Source organism: Rhinopithecus roxellana, chromosome 5 (genome assembly GCF_007565055.1).
Source record: "Rhinopithecus roxellana isolate Shanxi Qingling chromosome 5, ASM756505v1, whole genome shotgun sequence".
Lineage (NCBI taxonomy): Eukaryota > Metazoa > Chordata > Mammalia > Primates > Cercopithecidae > Rhinopithecus > Rhinopithecus roxellana.
In genome coordinates this window covers 89335529-89354275 of record NC_044553.1, presented here as the reverse complement: position 1 = coordinate 89354275, position 18747 = coordinate 89335529, and the positions used below count along the sequence as shown (strand labels likewise).

At 43.6% G+C, this 18747-nt stretch overlaps 1 protein-coding gene across 1 annotated transcript in view; it reads right to left on the bottom strand.

Moving 5' to 3' along the window:
• SGPP1 (sphingosine-1-phosphate phosphatase 1) overlaps positions 1-18272 on the bottom strand; it is a 49082-nt gene extending 30810 nt beyond the window's left edge. Inside the window, 1 exon segment of the mRNA XM_030931420.1 lies at positions 17434-18272. Coding sequence (XP_030787280.1) covers positions 17434-18117 — 684 coding nt within the window. The 5' untranslated portion in view covers positions 18118-18272.
• Between the last annotated feature and the right edge of the window lie 475 nt (positions 18273-18747).

The window sequence follows — 18747 nt, the reverse complement described above, 5'->3', positions numbered from 1 at the left end:
CTTCAAATAAATGTCTTCTTTTTGCTTAAGCTAGTCCAAATAAGTTTTTTACTAGAACCCCCAGCACACACATAGACTATCCCTAAGATATAGTCTTACCTCTCAAACTGCTATTTTTCATATTCTGTTACAGGTTTTCTTCTGTTTTCTTTTGAGACAAGGTCTCACTCTGTTGCCCAGGCTAGAGTGCTGTGGTGCCTTCAAAGTTCACTGCAGCTTTGACCTCCTGGGCTCAAGGGATTCTCCCATCTCAGCCTCTTTAGCAGCTAGGACTACAGGCATGAGCTGCAACACCTGGCTAATTTTTTTTTTTTTGTAGCACCCGGGTCTCACTATGTTGCCCAGGCTGGTCTTGAACTCCTGGGCTCCAGCAATCCTCCAGCCTCAGCCTCCCAAAGTGCTAGGATTACAAGCATGAGCCACCACATCCAGACTGTTTCAGGTTCTTTTTACTCTACCCATTCTTTGAATATTGATATCTTTAAAGATTCTTTTCCTAGACCCTCTGCTACTTGTTTTGAGAAGAGATCTCACTCCATTCCCCAGACTGAAGTGCAGTTAGCGTGGTCATGGCTCACTGTAGTTTTAACTTCCCAGGCTCAGGTGTTTCTCCCACCTCAGCCTTCCAAGTAGTTGGGACTACAGGCACATGGCACCATGCCTAGCTAATTTTTTTGTATTTTTCATAGAGAATGGGGTTTTGGCTGGGCACAGTGGCTCATGCCTGTAATCCCAGAACTTTGGGAGGCTGAGATGGGTGGATCACTTCAGGTCAGGAGTTCGAGACCAGCCTGGCCAATGTGATGAAACCCCATCTCTACTAAAAATACAAAAAATTAGGCATGGTGGGCAGATGCCTGTAATTCCAGTCACTCAGGAGGCTAAGGCAGAACAATCACTTGAACCCTGGAGGTGGAGGTTGCAGTCAGCCGAGATTGTGCCATTGCATTACAGCCTGGGCAACAAGAATGAAACTCTGTCTCAAAAAAAAAAAAAAAAAAAGGGAGGGGGGCGGTTTCACCATGTTGCCCAAGCTGGTCTTCAGCTCCTGGGCTCAAGCAATCCATCCTTCTCAGCCTCCCAAAGTGCTGGGATTACAGACGTGCGCTACTGTGCCCAGCAGACCCTCTCTTCTTCTGTGTGTACTCTTTCAGGATAATATTATCCACTCTCACCACCTCATATTGCACATATATGCTGATGACACGAAACCAGTCCTGATCTTTCATGTATAGAACCATCTCCTGGACAGCTCCAGATGACTTACAGATACCTCAAACTCAACATACCTAAAACTGAAGTCATCTCCATGCCCTTGCCACTTTCCCCAAATCTGACCCACTTTCAATATTTGCTATTTCTATAAACCAAACTACTACTTCTCAGCTTGCCAAGCAGGAAACCTCAGAACAATACTTTTTTCCTTCTTACTGATATATCCAATTAGTCACCATGTTTTGTCAATTCTACCTCTTAATATCTATCAAATTCACCCATTTCTCTCTACTGTCATTGACACTATCTAAGTCAGGGACTTAGCAAAGCTTTTTGTAAAGAGCCTGATAGCAACTATTTAGGCTCTGTGGCCTAAACAGTCTATGTCAGAACTGATGTCAGTCATAACCCCAAAAGACACAATCCTGAACGTTGAAATCCTGAAAGATCAAAATCTCTAAAGTCTAAAATCTCTAATATCTAAAATCCTGAAAATTACAAACCCCAAATATTAAAATCCTGGAAGTTGAAAGCCAAATTCTAGGGAAGAAATTAGCACATTTTTGGTTGTACATGGGGTAGCTATATCATGTTAGGTGAAGTATTTTCTTGCTATTGTCTTTACATGGAAATTGTGAATAGTTCATACATATAGGTGTGAAGTTGACAAGGGTTGAATTTTTGGACTTAATTTTAGGTGTCAGCTTGACTGGATTAAGAAATATCTAGAAATCTGGTAAAGTATCATTTTAGGTGTGTCTGTGAGCATGTTTCCAGAGGAGATTAGTGTATGAGTCAGAGTGGACCAGATGGGAAAGATCTGCCCTCAGTGTTGGCATGCACCATCTAATCTGCAGGAGGCCCAGAGAGAACACATCCAGAAGGTGAACTGGATTCTCTGGGAGTTGGGACAGGCTTTTCTTCTGCTGCCTTGGATGTCAGAACTCCAGGCTCATCAGCCTTTGGATTCCAGCACATACTTACACCAGCAACCACCCAGATCCTGAGGCTTTCAGCCATGGACTGGGAGTTACACCATCAGCTTCCCTGGTTCTCAAGGTAAAAATGTAGAAACTTAATAAATGAAGTGATGTACATCTGCACTTGTGAAAGATAAAATTTCTTGAGATCTTGACTCTTTGGGTGACTGCACGTGTGGTAGCTGGCCCATGTGGTTTTTGATGGATCTCATCAAAAGGCTCAGGTTGTTTATCATGGTATTTCAGATGATGATCACAGTCAATAAAGTGGAGTGCACACAATTACCAGCCATAGTGATACATGTTTGTACTTCACTTTTTTAACTCTTTATTTTTTAAAATTTTCATTTTTTTACTTAGAGGGTCTCGTTCTATCTCCCAGGCTAAGACACAGTGGCATGATCATAGTCCGCTGCAGCCTCCAACTCCTGGGCTCAAGTGATCCTCCCACCTCAGCTTCCATATCTGGGACTACAAGTACATACCACCACACCTGGCTAATTTTTAAATTTTGTGTAAAGACAGGGTCTTGATTTTTTGCCCAGGCTGGTCTCGAACTCCTGGCCTCAAGTGATCCTCCTGCTTTGGCTTTCCGAAGTGCTGGGATTACAGGCAGTGCCACCATGCCCAGCCTTGACCTCCTTCTATTTTTTTTTTTTTTTTTTTTTGAGACAGGGTCTCACTCAGTTGCCCAAGCTAGAGTACAGTGATGTGGTTACAGCTCACTGCAGCCTCGGGTGATTTTCCCCACCTTAGCCGCCAGAGTAGCTGGGACTACAGACACACACTACCATGCCTGGTTAACTTTCTGTATTTTTTGTAGTGATGGGGTTTCACCATGTTGCCCAGGCTGGTATCCTGAGCTCAAGTTATCCTCCTGCCTCAGCCTCCCAAAGTGCTGGGATTACAGGCCACTGTTCCCGGCCGACCTCCTTTTTTTTTTTTTTTTGAGACGGAGTGTTGCTCTTGTTGCTCAGGCTGGAGTGCAATGGTGTGATCTTGGCTCACTGCAACCTCCACCTCCTGAGTTCAAGTGATTCTCCTGCCTCGGCCTCCCGAGTAGTTGGGATTACAGGCGCCTACCACACCCAGTTAATTTTTTGTATTTTCAGTAGAGACAGGGTTTCACCATGTTGGCCAGGCTGGTCTCGAACTCCCGACCTCAGGTGATCTGCCTGCCTCAGCCTCCCAAAGTGCTGGGATTACAGGTGTGAGCCACCACGCCCAGCCAATGACCTTCTTTATGAATACAGTTCATCTGCTCATAACTGTTGTACCTGTGCAACTGTCATTAGTATACCTGAGTATGCTTATAAAAATATATTATTGCCTATTTTATTGTTTAAAGTGACTTATGAAGCATTCTGTTGTGTGTTTATATGTTTTTCGAATAAATCCTCCCTTTTTTTTTTAGAGTTTTTCTTTTTTTTTTTTTTTTTGAGACGGAGTCCCGCTCTGTCGCCCAGGCTGGAGTGCAGTGGCGCGATCTCGGCTCACTGCAAGCTCCGCCTCCCGGGTTCACGCCATTCTCCTGCCTCAGCCTCCTGAGTAGCTGGGACTACAGGCGCCCGCCACCGCGCCCGGCTAATTTTTTTGTATTTTTAGTAGAGACGGGGTTTCACCATGGTCTCGATCTCCTGACCTTGTGATCCGCCCGTCTCGGCCTCCCAAAGTGCTGGGATTACAGGCGTGAGCCACCGCGCCCGGCCTTTTTTTAGAGTTTTTCTTGTGAAACTCATATCCATGAGAAAAGGGAAACAATGAGCCCTGTGATTGCATTATCCTGCTGCTAGAGGCAGTTTCCAGGCTGTAGAGCACAGGAGGAAGAATCAAAACTGAGTCCAGAGTTTCCCTGAGTTAAGGGGAGAAAGACTAGTATTCTCAGAGGCCAAAAAGGCTGTAATTTGCAGGACAGAGTATTGGAGAGATAAATCTCAGAGACTGAGCCCTGGAGATGTGTAGAGGGAACTCATGAAGTTGCTGGGTTGCTGGCTGAGTACTAATCTGTGCATGCATGGGGAGAAAGTCCACCAGAGTGGAGAAAAAACTACTGGAGAGGAGCAGGCCAAACAATTCCCAAAGCTCATATAAGCTTGCAATTGCTTTCCCATCAAGCAGTGAAGAGGGAATTGGGTAGAATGGTTAGAAGGTTATCATGTAAGCAGAGAGGCTAAATTAGCCTTAGCCTACGATTATTCTGGACCATCCTATCAAACCCAGAAGGATTTAAACTGACAAGTAATTTAACTGTACACCAGAACAAAGTCCAAGACTATGTAAAGAAACACAACAAAATCCAAAACTCTATAAAAATTACCGAGCAAGGAGTTAGGAAAACATGATCTATAATCAGCAGAAATATTAGAAACACAGAAAGATGACAAATATGATGGAATTAGAAGATAAATACCTTAAGACTGCTATAAAACATCTTACAAATTGTCTGGGCAAGGTGCTGTAATCCCAGCACTTTGGGAAAACGGAGTGAGACGACAGCATGAGCCCAGGGGTTCGATACCAGCCTGGCCAACATGGTGAAACCCCATCTCTACTAAAAATACAAAAATTACCTGGGCGCAGTGGCGAGCGCCTGTAATCCCATCTACTTGGGAGGCTGAGGCAGGAGAATCACTTGAATCTGGGGGGCGGAAGTTGCAGTGAGCCAATATCACACCTCTGCACTCTAGCCTGGGCAACAGAGCAAGACTCTGACTCAAAAAAAACAAACCAAAAAATTAGAAATTAAAAAATTTAAAAAATTTTTTAAAAATGAGGCATGGTGGCACGCACCTGCGGTCCTAGCTACTCTGGACGCTGAGGCAGGAGGTTCCCTTAAACCCAAGAGTTCGAGGCTCTTGGGTTTAAGATCTCCCAATTGAACCCCAGCCTGGGTGACAGTGAGACTCTGTACCCAATAATATATATATTTTTTGAGATAAGAGTCTCACGCTGTCACCCAGGCTGGAGTGCAGTGGCACAGTCTCAGTTCACAGCAACCTCCGCCTCCTGGGTTCAAGCAATTCTCCTGCCTCAGACTCCCAAGGAGCTGGGATTACAGGCACCCACCACCATGCCAGCTAATTTTTGCATTTTCAGTAGAGATGCGGTTTCTCCATGTTGGCCAGGCTGGTCTCAAACTCCTGACCTCAGGTGATCCACCTGCCTTGGCCTCCCAAAGTGCTAGGATTACAGGTGTGAGTCACTGTGCCCAGGACCCAATTATAATTTTTAAAAATCTTCTGAACTTAAGAATATAGAAATACAATGAGCTTAGAAATTGAGGATTTTTTAAAAGACCCAGGCCGGGCGCGGTGGCTCAAGCCTGTAATCCCAGTACTTTGGGAGGCCGAGACGGGCGGATCACGAGGTCAGGAGATCGAGACCATCCTGGCTAACCCGATGAAACCCCGTCTCTACTAAAAAATATAAAAAAAAACTAGCCGGGCGAGGTGGCGGGCGCTTGTAGTCCCAGCTACTCGGGAGGCTGAGGCAGGAGAATGGCGTAAACCCAGGAGGCAGAGCTTGCAGTGAGCTGAGATCCGGCCACTGCACTCCAGCCTGGGCGACAGAGCGAGACTCCGTCTCAAAAAAAAAAAAAATAAATAAATAAATAAATAAATAAAAGACCCAATGCAATTTTTAGATATAAACTACACAGAATCTGAAATTATACACTATCCTACTTGATAAAATTACCAGAAAATTAGAGATTGCAAAAGAACACGTCAGTGAACTTAAAGCCACAGCAACAGAAACTGTAAAAAAGGAAGCAGGGAAAGCAAAATGCTGGAAAAAAGAAAAAGAAAGAATAGAGCTTCAGTGACCTGTGAATGAACAGTTTAAAACACATGAAATTGTAATTTCTTTTTTTTTTTTTTTTTTTTTATGAGACGGAGTCTCACTGTGTCACCCAGGCTGGAGTGCAGTGGCGTGATCTCGGCTTATTGCAAGCTCCACCTCCTGGGTTCATGCCATTCTCCTGCCTCAGCCTCCTGAGTAGCTGGGATGCCCGCCACCACACCCAGTTAATTTTTTTTGTATTTTTAGTGGAGACGGGGTTTCACTGTGTTAGCCAGGATGGTCTTGATCTCCTGACCTTGTGATCCACCAGCCGCGGCCTCCCAAGGTGCTGGGGTTACAGGTGTGAGCCATCCCACTAAGCCTGAAATTGGAATTTCAAAAGAAGAGAATGGAAGTGGGGAAGGGAGAGGGAAAAAATTCTAAAAATAATGCTGAAGATCTTCCAAATATAATGAAAACTACAAACCCATGGATTCAAGCTCAATGACCTCAAAGCAGAAGAAATATAAAGAAAAAAGCATGTTAAAGCACATCATTTTTAAATTGCTCAAAACTAGGGAAAAAGAGAAATTTTTAAAACCAGCGAGAATAAACAATACATATTAAGTACTGGGGATCACAAATAAGAATTTCAGCAGATTTCTGCCAAAAACTATGCAAGCCAGAAGGCAATGGTACAACATAGTACTAAAGGGCCAAAAGTGGCTGGGCACAGTGGTTTACAACTGTAATCTCAACACTTTGGGAGGCTGAGGTGGGCAGATTACTTGAGGTTAGGAGTTTGAGACCTGCCTAGCCAACACGGTGAAACCCTATGTCTACTAAAATTACAAAAAAATTAGCCAGGCATGTTAGTGCTCACCTGTAGTCCCAGCTACTTGGGAGGCTGAGGCAGGACAACTGCTTGAAGCCAGGAGGTGGAGGTTGCAGCGAGCCAAGATCAGGCCACTGCATGCCATCCTGGGGAAGAACGCAAGACTCCATCTCAAAAAAAAAAAAAAAAAGTGCCAAGAGAAAAAACAAAACTATCAACCTAGAATTCTGAATTCTGTATCTCTTCATTTTTGGAATTCTGTATCTCATGAAAATATTTTTCCAAAAATTAACTCAAAATATTTTTCAAATAAAAGAGCTAAGGAAATGTTATCACCAGCAGATCTGTAGTAGAAGAAATGTGAAAAGAGGCTCTTTAGGTAGGAGAAAAAGTATAAAACTGTATTAGGTTTTATAATTCCAAAACCTATATTAGGACATTCTATATCATATATTGGAACATTATACAAAAATAGTAATGATGAATTGTGAGTCTTAGGACATATGTAGATATAAATGCATGACAAAGGCAGGGCGGGGAAAAGTGGAAACATACTGTTGCAAGGTTCTGATGCTATACTTGAACTAGTATAGTATTATTTTAAGGTGAAGCAACCACTAAAAAAGATACAGTTTTTAAAAATCAACGTGTACCCTATAAAAATATGCCTACTAGGTACCCATAGAAATAAAAAATTTTTTTAAATCTGTAATGAGCAGTAAGTAAAATACCAATAATCTAACTGAAAAAAATAAGAGAAACGCTTTGAATAGACAGCTCACAGAAAAGGAAACATAAGTGGTCAATAAACCTATGGAATGTTCTTCAACTTTACTCATAAGATTAAATCAAATTAAATACAATGTTAAAATTACTTATCTATAATATATATAAATTATATAACATATATATTATATATATATATATTATATATATATATACACACCTTTTTTTTTGGAGATGGAGTTTTGCTCCTGTCATCCAAGCTGGAGTGCAGTGGCATGATCTTGGCTTACTGCAACCTCCGCCTCCCAGGTTCAAGTGATTCTCCTGCCTCAGCCTCCCGAGTAGCTGGGATTACAGGTGCCTGCCACCACACCGAGCTAGTTTTTGTATTTTTAGTAGAGACAGGGTTTCTCCATGTCTGACCTCAGGTGATCTGCCCACCTCAGCCTCCCAAAGTGCTGTGATTACAGGCATGAGCCACCACATCCGGCCACGTAAAAATTATTTTTTAAAAATTTCAGAAAAATTATTTTGAGGAAGATCAATAAATTTGATAACATACTACAACAGTAAGAGCATAGGAAACCAGATACTCTCATACATTTCCGGGAGGAATGTAAGTTAGTAGTCTTTATGACAGGCAATTTTACGTTATCTGTTAAAATTTAAATGCCTATATATTCTTTGACATAGTCGTGTTCCAATAAACAGTCACTGTGTCATTATACTAGCAAACGACTGGAAAACTAAAGGTATTGGAATATTTCTTGAGGGGAGCTCTGGGAAAATAAATATATAAATACATGTATAGAAATAGTCAACTTATTAAATTATGTCATATTAATATATTGGAACAGCATGCAAATGTGACAAAAATTAGATAGCATTTTCTCTCTCCTTCTCTGTTTGCCTCTCCCTCTCCCTCTCTCTCTCTCTCTCCATATATATATATATACACACATAAAATGTAAAATGTATTAATATGGACACTTTAAGAGGCTAAGGTGGGCAGATCACTTGAGGTCAGGAGTTCAAGACCAGCCTGGCCAACATGGTGAAATCCCATCTCTACTAAAAATACAAAAATTAGCCAGGCATGTTGGCACGTGCCTATAATCCCAGCTACTCAGGAGGCTGAGACAGGAGAATTGCTTGAACCCGGGAGATGGAGGTTGCAGTGAGCTGAGATCGCACCACTGCACTCCAGCCTGGGTGACAAAGTGAGACTCCATCTCAAAAAAAGAAAAGAAGAAAAAAAAAAAAATATATATATATATATATATATATAGAGAGAGAGAGAGAGAGAGAGAGAGAGAGAGAGAGAGAGACAGAGAGAGACAGAGAGAAGCAGCAACATGATCAGTAGTAAAGCATCATTTTGCAGTCAAAGTGCCTGGGTTTGAATCCAGGCTCTGTAAGGTATGTACTTGCTGAGTAATCTTCGGCAAGTTAGTCAACCGTCCTCTGCCTCAGTTTCTTTTGCAAACTAGTGAAAATACAGGATTTCATGAGTATTAAAAGAATTAATTTAGGCCGGGTGTGGTGGCTCACACCTGTAATTCCAGCACTTTGGGAGGCTGCAGCAGGTGGATCACTGAGGTCAGGAGTTCGAGACCAGCCTGGTCAACATGGCAAAACCCCGTCTCTACTAAAAATACAAAAATTAGCCGGGCGTGGTAGCACGTCTGTAATCCCAGCTACTCGGGAGGCTGACGCAGGAGAATTGTTTGAACCTGAGAGGTGGAGGTTGCAATGAGTTGAGATCGGGCCTTTGCATTCTAGACTGGGCAACAAGAGTGAAACTCTGTCTCAAAAAGAAAAAAAAGAAAAAGAAAAATTAGCTGGGTATGGTGGTGGGCGCCTGTAATCCTAGCTACTCAGGAGGCTGATGCAGGAGAATCACTTGAATCCAGGAGGTGGAGGTTGCAGTGAGCTGAGATCGCACCACTGCACTCCAGCCTAGGCAACAAGCACGAAACTCGGTTTCAAAAAAAAAAAGGAAAGATTTATGTAAGGCATTTTTAAATATCACAGACACATAATTAGTATTCATTAATTGTTGGAATTAAAAAAAAAAAAAAGGGCCAGACACGGTGGCTCACGCCTATAATCCCAGAACTTTGGGAGGCAGAGGTGGGTGGATCACTAAAGGTCAGGAATTGGAGACCGGCCTGTCCAATACAGTGAAACCCCATCTCTACCGAAAATACAAAAAAATAAATAAATAAAATTAGCTGGGCATGGTGGTGTGTGCCTGTAACTCTAGCTATTTGGGAGGCTGGGGCAGGAGAACTGCTTGAACACGGAAGGTGGAGGCTGCAATGAGCCAAGATGGCACCACTGCACTCCATCCTGGGCGACAGAGGGAGCCTGAATCTTAAAAAAAAAAAAAAAAAAAAAAAAAAAAAAAAGGTTGGGCATGGTGGCTCATGCCTGTAATCCCAGCACTTTGGGAGGCCAAAGCAGGGGGATTGCCTGAGCCCAGGAGATTGAGATCAAATTGGGCAACATGGTAAAACCTATGTAAAAACAAAAATGGTAAGAAAAAAAGAAGAAATAGAAAGGAAGGAAGGAAGGAAGGATGGGAAGGAAAGAGAAAGAGGAAAAGAAAGATGGATGGATGGAAGGAAGAACGGGAGGCAGGGAGGGGAAGGAAGGTCTTTGCAATACATTACTAAGTGATAAAAGCAAGATCCAGAACAGTACAGTACGTCACCTTGTGTATGAACAATAAACTATATAGGCCGGGTGCGGTGGCTCATGCCTGTAATCCCAGCACTTTGGGAGGCCAAGGCGGGTGGATCACCTGAGGTCAAGAGCTAAAGACCAGTCTGGCCAACATGTTGAAAACCCATTTCTACTAAAAATTCAAAAACTTAGCCGGGCATGGTGTTGGGCGCCTGTAATCCCAGCTAGTTGGGAGGCTGAGCAGGAGAATCGCTTGAACCTGGGAGCCTAAGGTTGCAGTGAGCCAAGGTCGTGCCACTGCACTCCAGCCTGGGCAACAAAAGCAAAATTCTGTCTCAAAATAAACAAACAACTATATAAATGTATGTCTGCAAAAGTAGAGACTACCTCTGAGAAGCTAAACAAGAAATGTCTAACACTGAATCCTTTAAAAAAAGACCCTAGAAGCTGTGGGACAGAGAAAGAAATGTACTCTCCTCTTCATATTTTTTTTGAGATGGAGTCTCGCTCTGTCACCAGGGTTCAAGCAACCTCTGCCTCCCAGTTCAAGCAATTCTCCTGTCTCAGCCTCCCGAGTAGCTGGGACTTCTCTGGGAAGCTAAACAAGAAATAGTCTAACACTGAATCCTTTAGAAAAAAAGGCCCTAGAAGCTGTGGGGCAGAGAAAGAAATGTTCTCTCCTCTTCATGTTTTTTTTCCTTTTCCTTTTTTTTTTTTTTTTTTTTTTTTAACACGGAGTCTCGCTCTGTCACCAGGGTTCAAGCAACCTCTGCCTCCCAGGTTCAAGAAATTCTCCTGTCTCAGCCTCTTGAGTAGCTGGGACCACAGGCACCTGCCACCATACCCAGCTAATTTTTGTATTTTCAGTAGAGACAGGGTTTCACCATAGTGGTCAGGCTGGTCTTGAACTCCTGACGTCAGGCGATCCATGCTCCTCAGCCTCCAAAAATGCTGGGATTACAGGCGTGAGCCACGGCACCCAGTCTAATTTCTGTATTTTTAGAAGAGACGGGCATGTGGTGGGTGAGCCAAGATCGTGCCACTGCACTCCAGGCTGGGCGACACAGCAAGACTCCATCTTAAAAAAAAAATGTAAAAATTAGCTGGGTGTGGTGGCGCGCACCTGTAATCCCAGCTACACAGGAGGCTGAGGTAGAAGAATCACTTGAACACAGGAGGCAGACGTTGTAGTGAGCCACAATCATGCCACTGCACTCCAGCCTGGTGACAAGAAGAAGACTCCGTATCCAGAAAAAAAAAGAAAAAAGAAAAAAAGAATCAGTAATAAGCACTTATAAACTCAGGAAAATGTGAATTTCAAACACAAGTATCATGTTCAGTAAAAAAGAGGCAAACCAGGCCGGGCGCAGTGGCTCAAGCCTGTAATCCCAGCACTTTGGGAGGCTGAGACGGGCGAATCACAAGGTCAGGAGATCGAGACCATCCTGGCTAACACGGTGAAACCCCGTCTCTACTAAAGAATACAAAAAACTAGCCAGGCGAGGTGGCGGGCGCCTGTAGTCCCAGCTACTCGGGAGGCTGAGGCAGGAGAATGGTGTAAACCCGGGAGGCGGAGCTTGCAGTGAGCTGAGATCCGGCCACTGCACTCCAGCCCGGGCGACAGACCGAGACTCCGTCTCAAAAAACAAAACAAAAAAAGAGGCAAACCAATTCAATTTTTTAATAAATTGTGTTTCTTTCCAGAATTACCATAGTGATCAATTTTTCTTGGATCTTGCAGCCTCCTCTGGTCTTTATTGTGATCCACTTTTGTAACTCTTACTTTTTGCCTTTCTTCCATTTATCTTTTCATGACCTCACAGATAGCTTCCTCTATTTACAGTAAACCACGTTTTGACAGAATATTCTTATGTGTCTTTCTTTTCCAAAGCTCTTACTATGTTTATCAAAATTTTTATTTATATTAGGTGACAAATCAGCATTTGATTTCAGTCAACATCTTAACACATGTTTAAAACACAAATTTTTGCGGATGTTGCATATATATGTATATACACAAACACAAATTATCTTCTCAAGGTATATAAAAGCTATTCTTGTATTTGAAGAACACAATCATATATTTCAAAAATAATATTACTGCAAGCATACTTAAAAATCACACACAAAGTGTGATTTAAAATGAATTTTCTATATAAGCTCCTGAGTCAGTCTGAGCCCCTGTCACTTACTGGCTATGTTACTTTGCTTAAGTTATATAATATAACCTCCCTGAACCTCAGTTTCCTCATCTGTAAACCCATGCTAATAACAGGATCAAACATTGGGATATTATTAAAGAGTAAATGAGGTAAAAGACATTTCAAACAATGTCAGATTCATAGTAAGTGCTTAAAAATATATATTAACAGCCAGGCACGGTGGATCATGCCTGTAATCCCAGCACTTTGGAAGTCCGAGGTGGGTGGATCACAAGGTCAGGAGTTCGAGGCCAGCCTGACCAACATGGTGAAATACCGTCTCTACTGAGAAAAAAAAAAAAAAAATTAGCTGGGCGTGGTGGTGGGTGCCTGTAATCCCAGCTACTCAGAAAGCTGAGGCAGGAGAATCACCTGAACCCAGGAGGCGGAGGCTGCAGTGAGCCAATACTGCACCACCGCACTCCAGCCTGGGCAACAGAGTGAGACACCATCTCAAAATAAATAAATATTAACAATGTTATCATGACATTACTAATACAATTAATATTATAAAATATAAGTTACTATAATACAAAGTAGTAAAAGCACAAAAAGTGAAAGACTAGTTGGCAATGAGTTGTCTATGAAGTAAGTGCTATGGCTAATTTTTGGCCGGGCAAGGTTGCTGACACCTGTAATACCACCACTTTGGGAGGCTGAGGTGGGAGGATCACTTGAGCCCAGGAGTTCAAGACCAGCCTAAGCAACATGGCAAAACCCTGTCTCTACAACAAACAAACAAACAAACAAAATTATCTGTCCATGGCAGTGTGTGCCTGTGGTCCCAGCTACTTGGGAGGCTGAGGTGGGAGGATCACTTAAGCCTGGGAGGTTGAGGCTGCAGTGAACCAGAATTGTGCCACTGCACTCCAGTCTGGGCGACAGAATGAGACCCTGTCTCAAAAAGATAAAAAAAGATTAATTTTTAAAAAATGAAACTAATCTAAAACCTTATGATTAAACAAAGTATACAATTAGAACTGATTACATTCCATATTATTTAAAAATTTAATTCAAGTCAGAGCTCTAAAAATTAAGAAATTTTATTTTTGAAAAGAACATGCAAACATAAATGGAAAAGGAATGTCATATTGTTTATCTTATTCTTCAAAGGACTATTTATTGTCTTTATATCAGATGCTCCTTTTTTTCTTAATTTGTTTTCCAATTCGGGCTACAAAAAATCCCAATGAATAATATGAGAGCAATAATCATTATCCTACGCAATGGATCTCAAGTTATTTAATCCTTGGAAAAAGGTCATAACATTTTCTATTATCTATCACCATAAAATATATACAGAAAACTCTTTAAGTAACTACTTGGAGCTACACTATTCCAACCTCTCCTTTGTCTTATAACAGTACCTTAAAAAAATTCAGGTGGGGCGCAATGACTTACATCTGTAATCCCAGCACTTTGGGAGGCTGAGGGGGGTGGATCACGAGGTCAACAGATTGAGACCATCCTGGCCAACATGGTGAAACCCCATCTCTACTAAAAATACAAAAATTAGCTGGGGGTGGTGGTGTGCTCCTGTAGTCCCAGCTACTCAGGAGGCTGAGTCAGGAGAATTGCTTGAATCCAGGAGGCAGAGTTTGCAGTTAGCTGAGATCACGACCCTGCACTCCAGCCTGGGCGACAAAGAGAGATTTCGTCTTCAAAAAAAAAAATCAAAGACTGGAATTTCAAAGAAGCTGAGACAACAATCTTGAAGAAATACAACTCCTCACTTATCTAATGGATCAGAATCGCTGGGAAACTTACCCTGGGAAATGTAGAAATCTGCATTTTTAAACAACCCCCAAGTTTGTACACTTGTCTTTGTTTATCTCTGAGATAGGGTCTTGCCCTGTCACCCAGGCTGGAATGCAGCGGTGGAATCACAGCTCACTGCAGCCTCAGCCTCCCAGGCTCAAGTGATGCTCCCACCTCAGCCTCCCTAGTAGCTAGAACTACAGGCATATGCCACCATGCCCAGCTAATTTTAGCTAGAACTATAGGCATATGCCACCATGCCCAGCTAATTTTTGATTTTTTTTTTTTTTTTTTTTTTTGCAGAGACAGGGTCTCACTATATTGCCCAGGCTGGTCTCCAACTCCTGGGCTCAAGGGATCCTCCCGCCTTAGCCTCCCAAAGTGCTAGGATTACAGGGGTGAACCACTACACCTGGTCATGTACTGCCATTTTAAGTGTAAGTGAGGAATAATGAAACAGAAAGGGTTAATTGAAAACGTTCTGGGTGGTGAATCTTGAGCAAATTTCAATGAGGGGAGAAACATTAAGTAGTAGGGAGGAGTGAAGCAGTAAAGCCAAGACAAAGGAATGGTATATGTAAGATAACTCAGTTTCGAAAGATGTTTCAGCATCCTAGGCATATATAAGTAACCATACCTGTACCAAATAAGCAGCTGAGGCACAGCAGATAGGCAAGACTGCCAACCAAAACTTCTTAGAAAAACACCAGGCTTTCATTGTTTAATTCTTCCCCCAGTTTCTAGGGGAAAGGCTTTCTATGTAAGCCTCCAATGCAGTACAATACTAATTGACAGAGCAGAGGACCCAAACAACTGAAGCAAAGGAAGGTACTTTTGTTTTCAATAGATAACAAGGATCTTAAAAAAAAGGAAAAGGGGCCGAGCAAGGTGGCACTTTGGAACTTGAGCCCAGGAGTTCGAGACCAGCCTAGGCAATATAGTGAGACACCAGAGTCTTAGGGGAAAAAAAGGAAAAAGGTTAAAAAGCCATCTTGTTTTTTGTACTGGATTATTACAAACATTTATAAACACAGAAGTTTCATATAAGGGAGGCTTAGGCCAGGTGCGGTGGCTCACGCCTGTAATCCCAGCACTTTGGGAGGCCAAGGCGGGTGGATCACCTGATGTCAGGAGTACAAGACCAGCCTGGACAAGACGGTGAAACCCTGTCTCTACTAAAAATCCTAAAAAAATTAGCCAGCATTGTGGTGGGCGCCCGTAATCCCAGCTACTCCGGAGGCTGAGGCAGAGAATTGCTTGAACCCGGGAGGCGGAAGTTGCAGTGAGCCAAGACTACACCACTGCACTCCAGCCTGGGCGATAGAGCAAGACTTCGTCAGGAAGCTTTCTTTCAGAACAGCTAACCAAAAAATTATGCAAATTTAGAGTGAAAAAATGTAAAACAAGAAATTTAAAGCATTACAAGATTAATTTTAATGTAACTGGTCAGTTTGCACATCTGTAAAATGAGAGTTTGAAACTAGGTGATTTCTAACATCCAGTCTGCTTCAAAGTCTAAAATTCTATGATACTCAAATTCCTTAAACTTTGAATTAAATAAACTAGGTTGTTTAAAAACTAAAATCTAAGCTTATTCTGATAATTCAAATAACTCTGAAATGTTAGGATATCAATATCCCATAAACGATTCAGCAGTATTGTTTTCAGACTTCCCGTTAGTATGTGTCCAGAACAAATAAAGAGCAAAAATAGCTATTTTCTCTTACTTTGACTGCTAATACTAATAGCATACAAAATAGCTACTCACTGAGAAGGCATCATAAAAGGCTCTATTGTTACAGAATCCTAAAAGTCTCATGAAAATAAGAGAAACATCATCAGCTAACATCATCAGGCCAAACACAGCTCACTGAAAATTTTAAATTCGTCAATGCTTAGATTAAATGAAAAATTCGAGATATTTATCTATCACGCAAAACAGGTTAGCACTGCTTCACAATCTGAACGTCACCGTATAGCTCCTTTGGTTAAACAGAAAAAAACTTCCCATGGTACTCTTTCCCATGGTACTCTTTCCTCCTAATTCTGCCATTCTTACTATGCACAATGCGTATTTTCCATGTACTGTAAGAGAGATACACTACACAGAATTATCCATGGGGACAAAATTTTATCTACACTGAAATTTAATGTGGGATAAGTAAGCTTACCATAATGCAGTTTTACACAGAATGTGTATTTCTCAATGTAAAATGATTTTGTGAAGTAAAGGGGAAAAATAGAGGAAGTTTGTTTCCTTAGAGTCTCCATAATTACGCACTTTATTCTTAAAATAAGGGACTGGTCTGCAGGATTAACAAATCTTACAATTCAAAGACAGATAAACATTGGAAGGACAAAAGAAGTAAGCAAAATAAAAACGATTACCATTAAAAACTCTTCCCTTGGCAGTTTTCAGAGGATTAAAAAAAAAAAAAACTCTTCCTGATTGTCAGGCTGAACCTGCTGTCACATTTACCATTTTTATAAACCAACTAGTCTGATCAAGAGCCCTATCTTTAAGAATAACTTCTAAACCATGCACTTTTAGAGTTAATGAGGTAGTAAAACTATAGTATTACAGTTGTAGCTCAACAACTGTTAGATACTACAGATCAGTGATCCAGAAGATAATTAAACTTTATCAGCAAAGTAGCAACCACACCCCTTAAAAACAGAACCCACACTGTGCTCCATTAACTTCCATAAAGGGAATTTCGCTGAAAATCGATTACTTCATTGCTTGAAACTAGCACGTTTGTTTTGGAATTACAGTAAGGTTTTGTAAACACTGTCTCACGGTAAAGCTAATGACTTTACCTCTTTCTGAAACAATCAGTTTCAGGGAAGGCACCATATATTACGGTGAAACTGGGTCTTAGTTTACACAGCGATTAATTATTTAAAAAATTCACTTCCACTGTGCATTGCAAGAATTAAAGCCGTTTTAAAAACTCAACCAAAGCCCAATGACAATATATTACTCTAGAAAAAGTGTGTCCTTTGGGTTCTAAGAAAGGCATTAAATGGGAATTTAATATTAAAATATAATTCAATGGCTAAGTCTCTAGTTTCCCCCAATCACTTAATTTTTCAAAACCCAGAAAGGGCCTGTTTGAGGGTATTGTGAAAACCTGTGGCAAGAGAGGCTTTGGAGGGGAACGGCCGAATTAAAATAAACGCAGAGAGCAAAGAGAACTCCGAGTTCTTTGAACTCCCCCAGGCTGAACAGGACGAGAGGGAACCTTACCTGCCAGCGGCCATAGGTGAGGAGGACCATAGAAATGGGGATGGCGGTGCCGGACATGGCATGGGTGGAGGGCATGCTGTACTCGGAGTTGTAGAAGACCTCCAACTTGACCACGGGCGGCGAGGCGGGCCGCGGCCAGCGGATGATGTCCTTGGTGCACTGGCCCAGGTACATGACCAGCACCCAGATGACCACGAGCCTCCGGCCCACCAGAGGGTCCAGGTTCCAGATCCAAAAGGGGAAGAACAGGATGTAGAAGAGTTCGTTGCCCAGCTCCGTGCCGAAGCAGAACAGGCAGTAGAGCGGCCAGTTGCTCACGCGGGCCAACTGGCCCTCCTCGCCCGTCAGCGAGTTGCGGCGCAGGGCGCCCGCGCGCCGCGGCGAGGCCGGGCCCAGCTCGGCCGCCAACCCGTTCCGCACGCCGTTGGGGGCGCCGCCGCCGTCCGGCTTGGCGGGGCACTGATTGCGGTCGCTCCCGGGCGGCTGGGGTCCTCCGGGCGCCCCCGGCGGCCGCCCTCGCAGTCGAGGGTCTCCGGCGAGGGGCGCCTCCGCCTTCTCATCCTCCCTTGGATCTGCCGAGCGGCGCGGCGGCGCTTCCACCCCGCACAGCCGCTGGAAACGGGCCACTTTCTGCGGGTCCTGCAGACGGCCAACCAGCTGGGCCAGGCGCTGCCTCAGAGACATGATAACGGAACCCCCGAGAAGGCTGGCCGGCCCCCGGCGCAGCCCCGAACTGTCCCCGCGCTCTCGGCCAGCAGCAGCTGAACCCGCACCGCGCTCTATCCTCCGGAGTGCGCCGGGTGACGGCGCCACAGGCCGCTGCAGCCGCCGCGCGCCCTCGCGCGCCCCTCCCTCTCCGCGCGCGCGCCGCGCCGCGCCCCGCCCCGCCCCGCCCCCACCCGGGCTCCCTGAGGGGCCGGGCTGCGCTGTTCAGACCAGAGCGCATCCGGCGGCTGCTTGGCGTTGAGGATCCGCAGGCGGCCGCTTTGAGGTCCCTGGTAATAACCACCAGCAGGCGTCGCGGCGCTAGTCTGGTGGGACGCGGCGTGTTTCCCTGCTCTACCTTCAGCCCTTCTTCCACGCTGGCTAGTGTCGCCGGATTCCCTCAGCCAGACGTTGACTTGAAGAGGCCACGATCCTGGTGCCAGCTTGTGCAATGCCTGTGACCAAGCAGCCGGACATTCTGCTGGCACAGAACCAAATGGTGAATGATCAATGAAGGCGAAGCAACCACGATGAGTCCGGAATCATTCGACTCAAGTAATAAGTAATTACAGAGCTGTCCCAGGCGACTGATGTTCGGAAAACCACGTG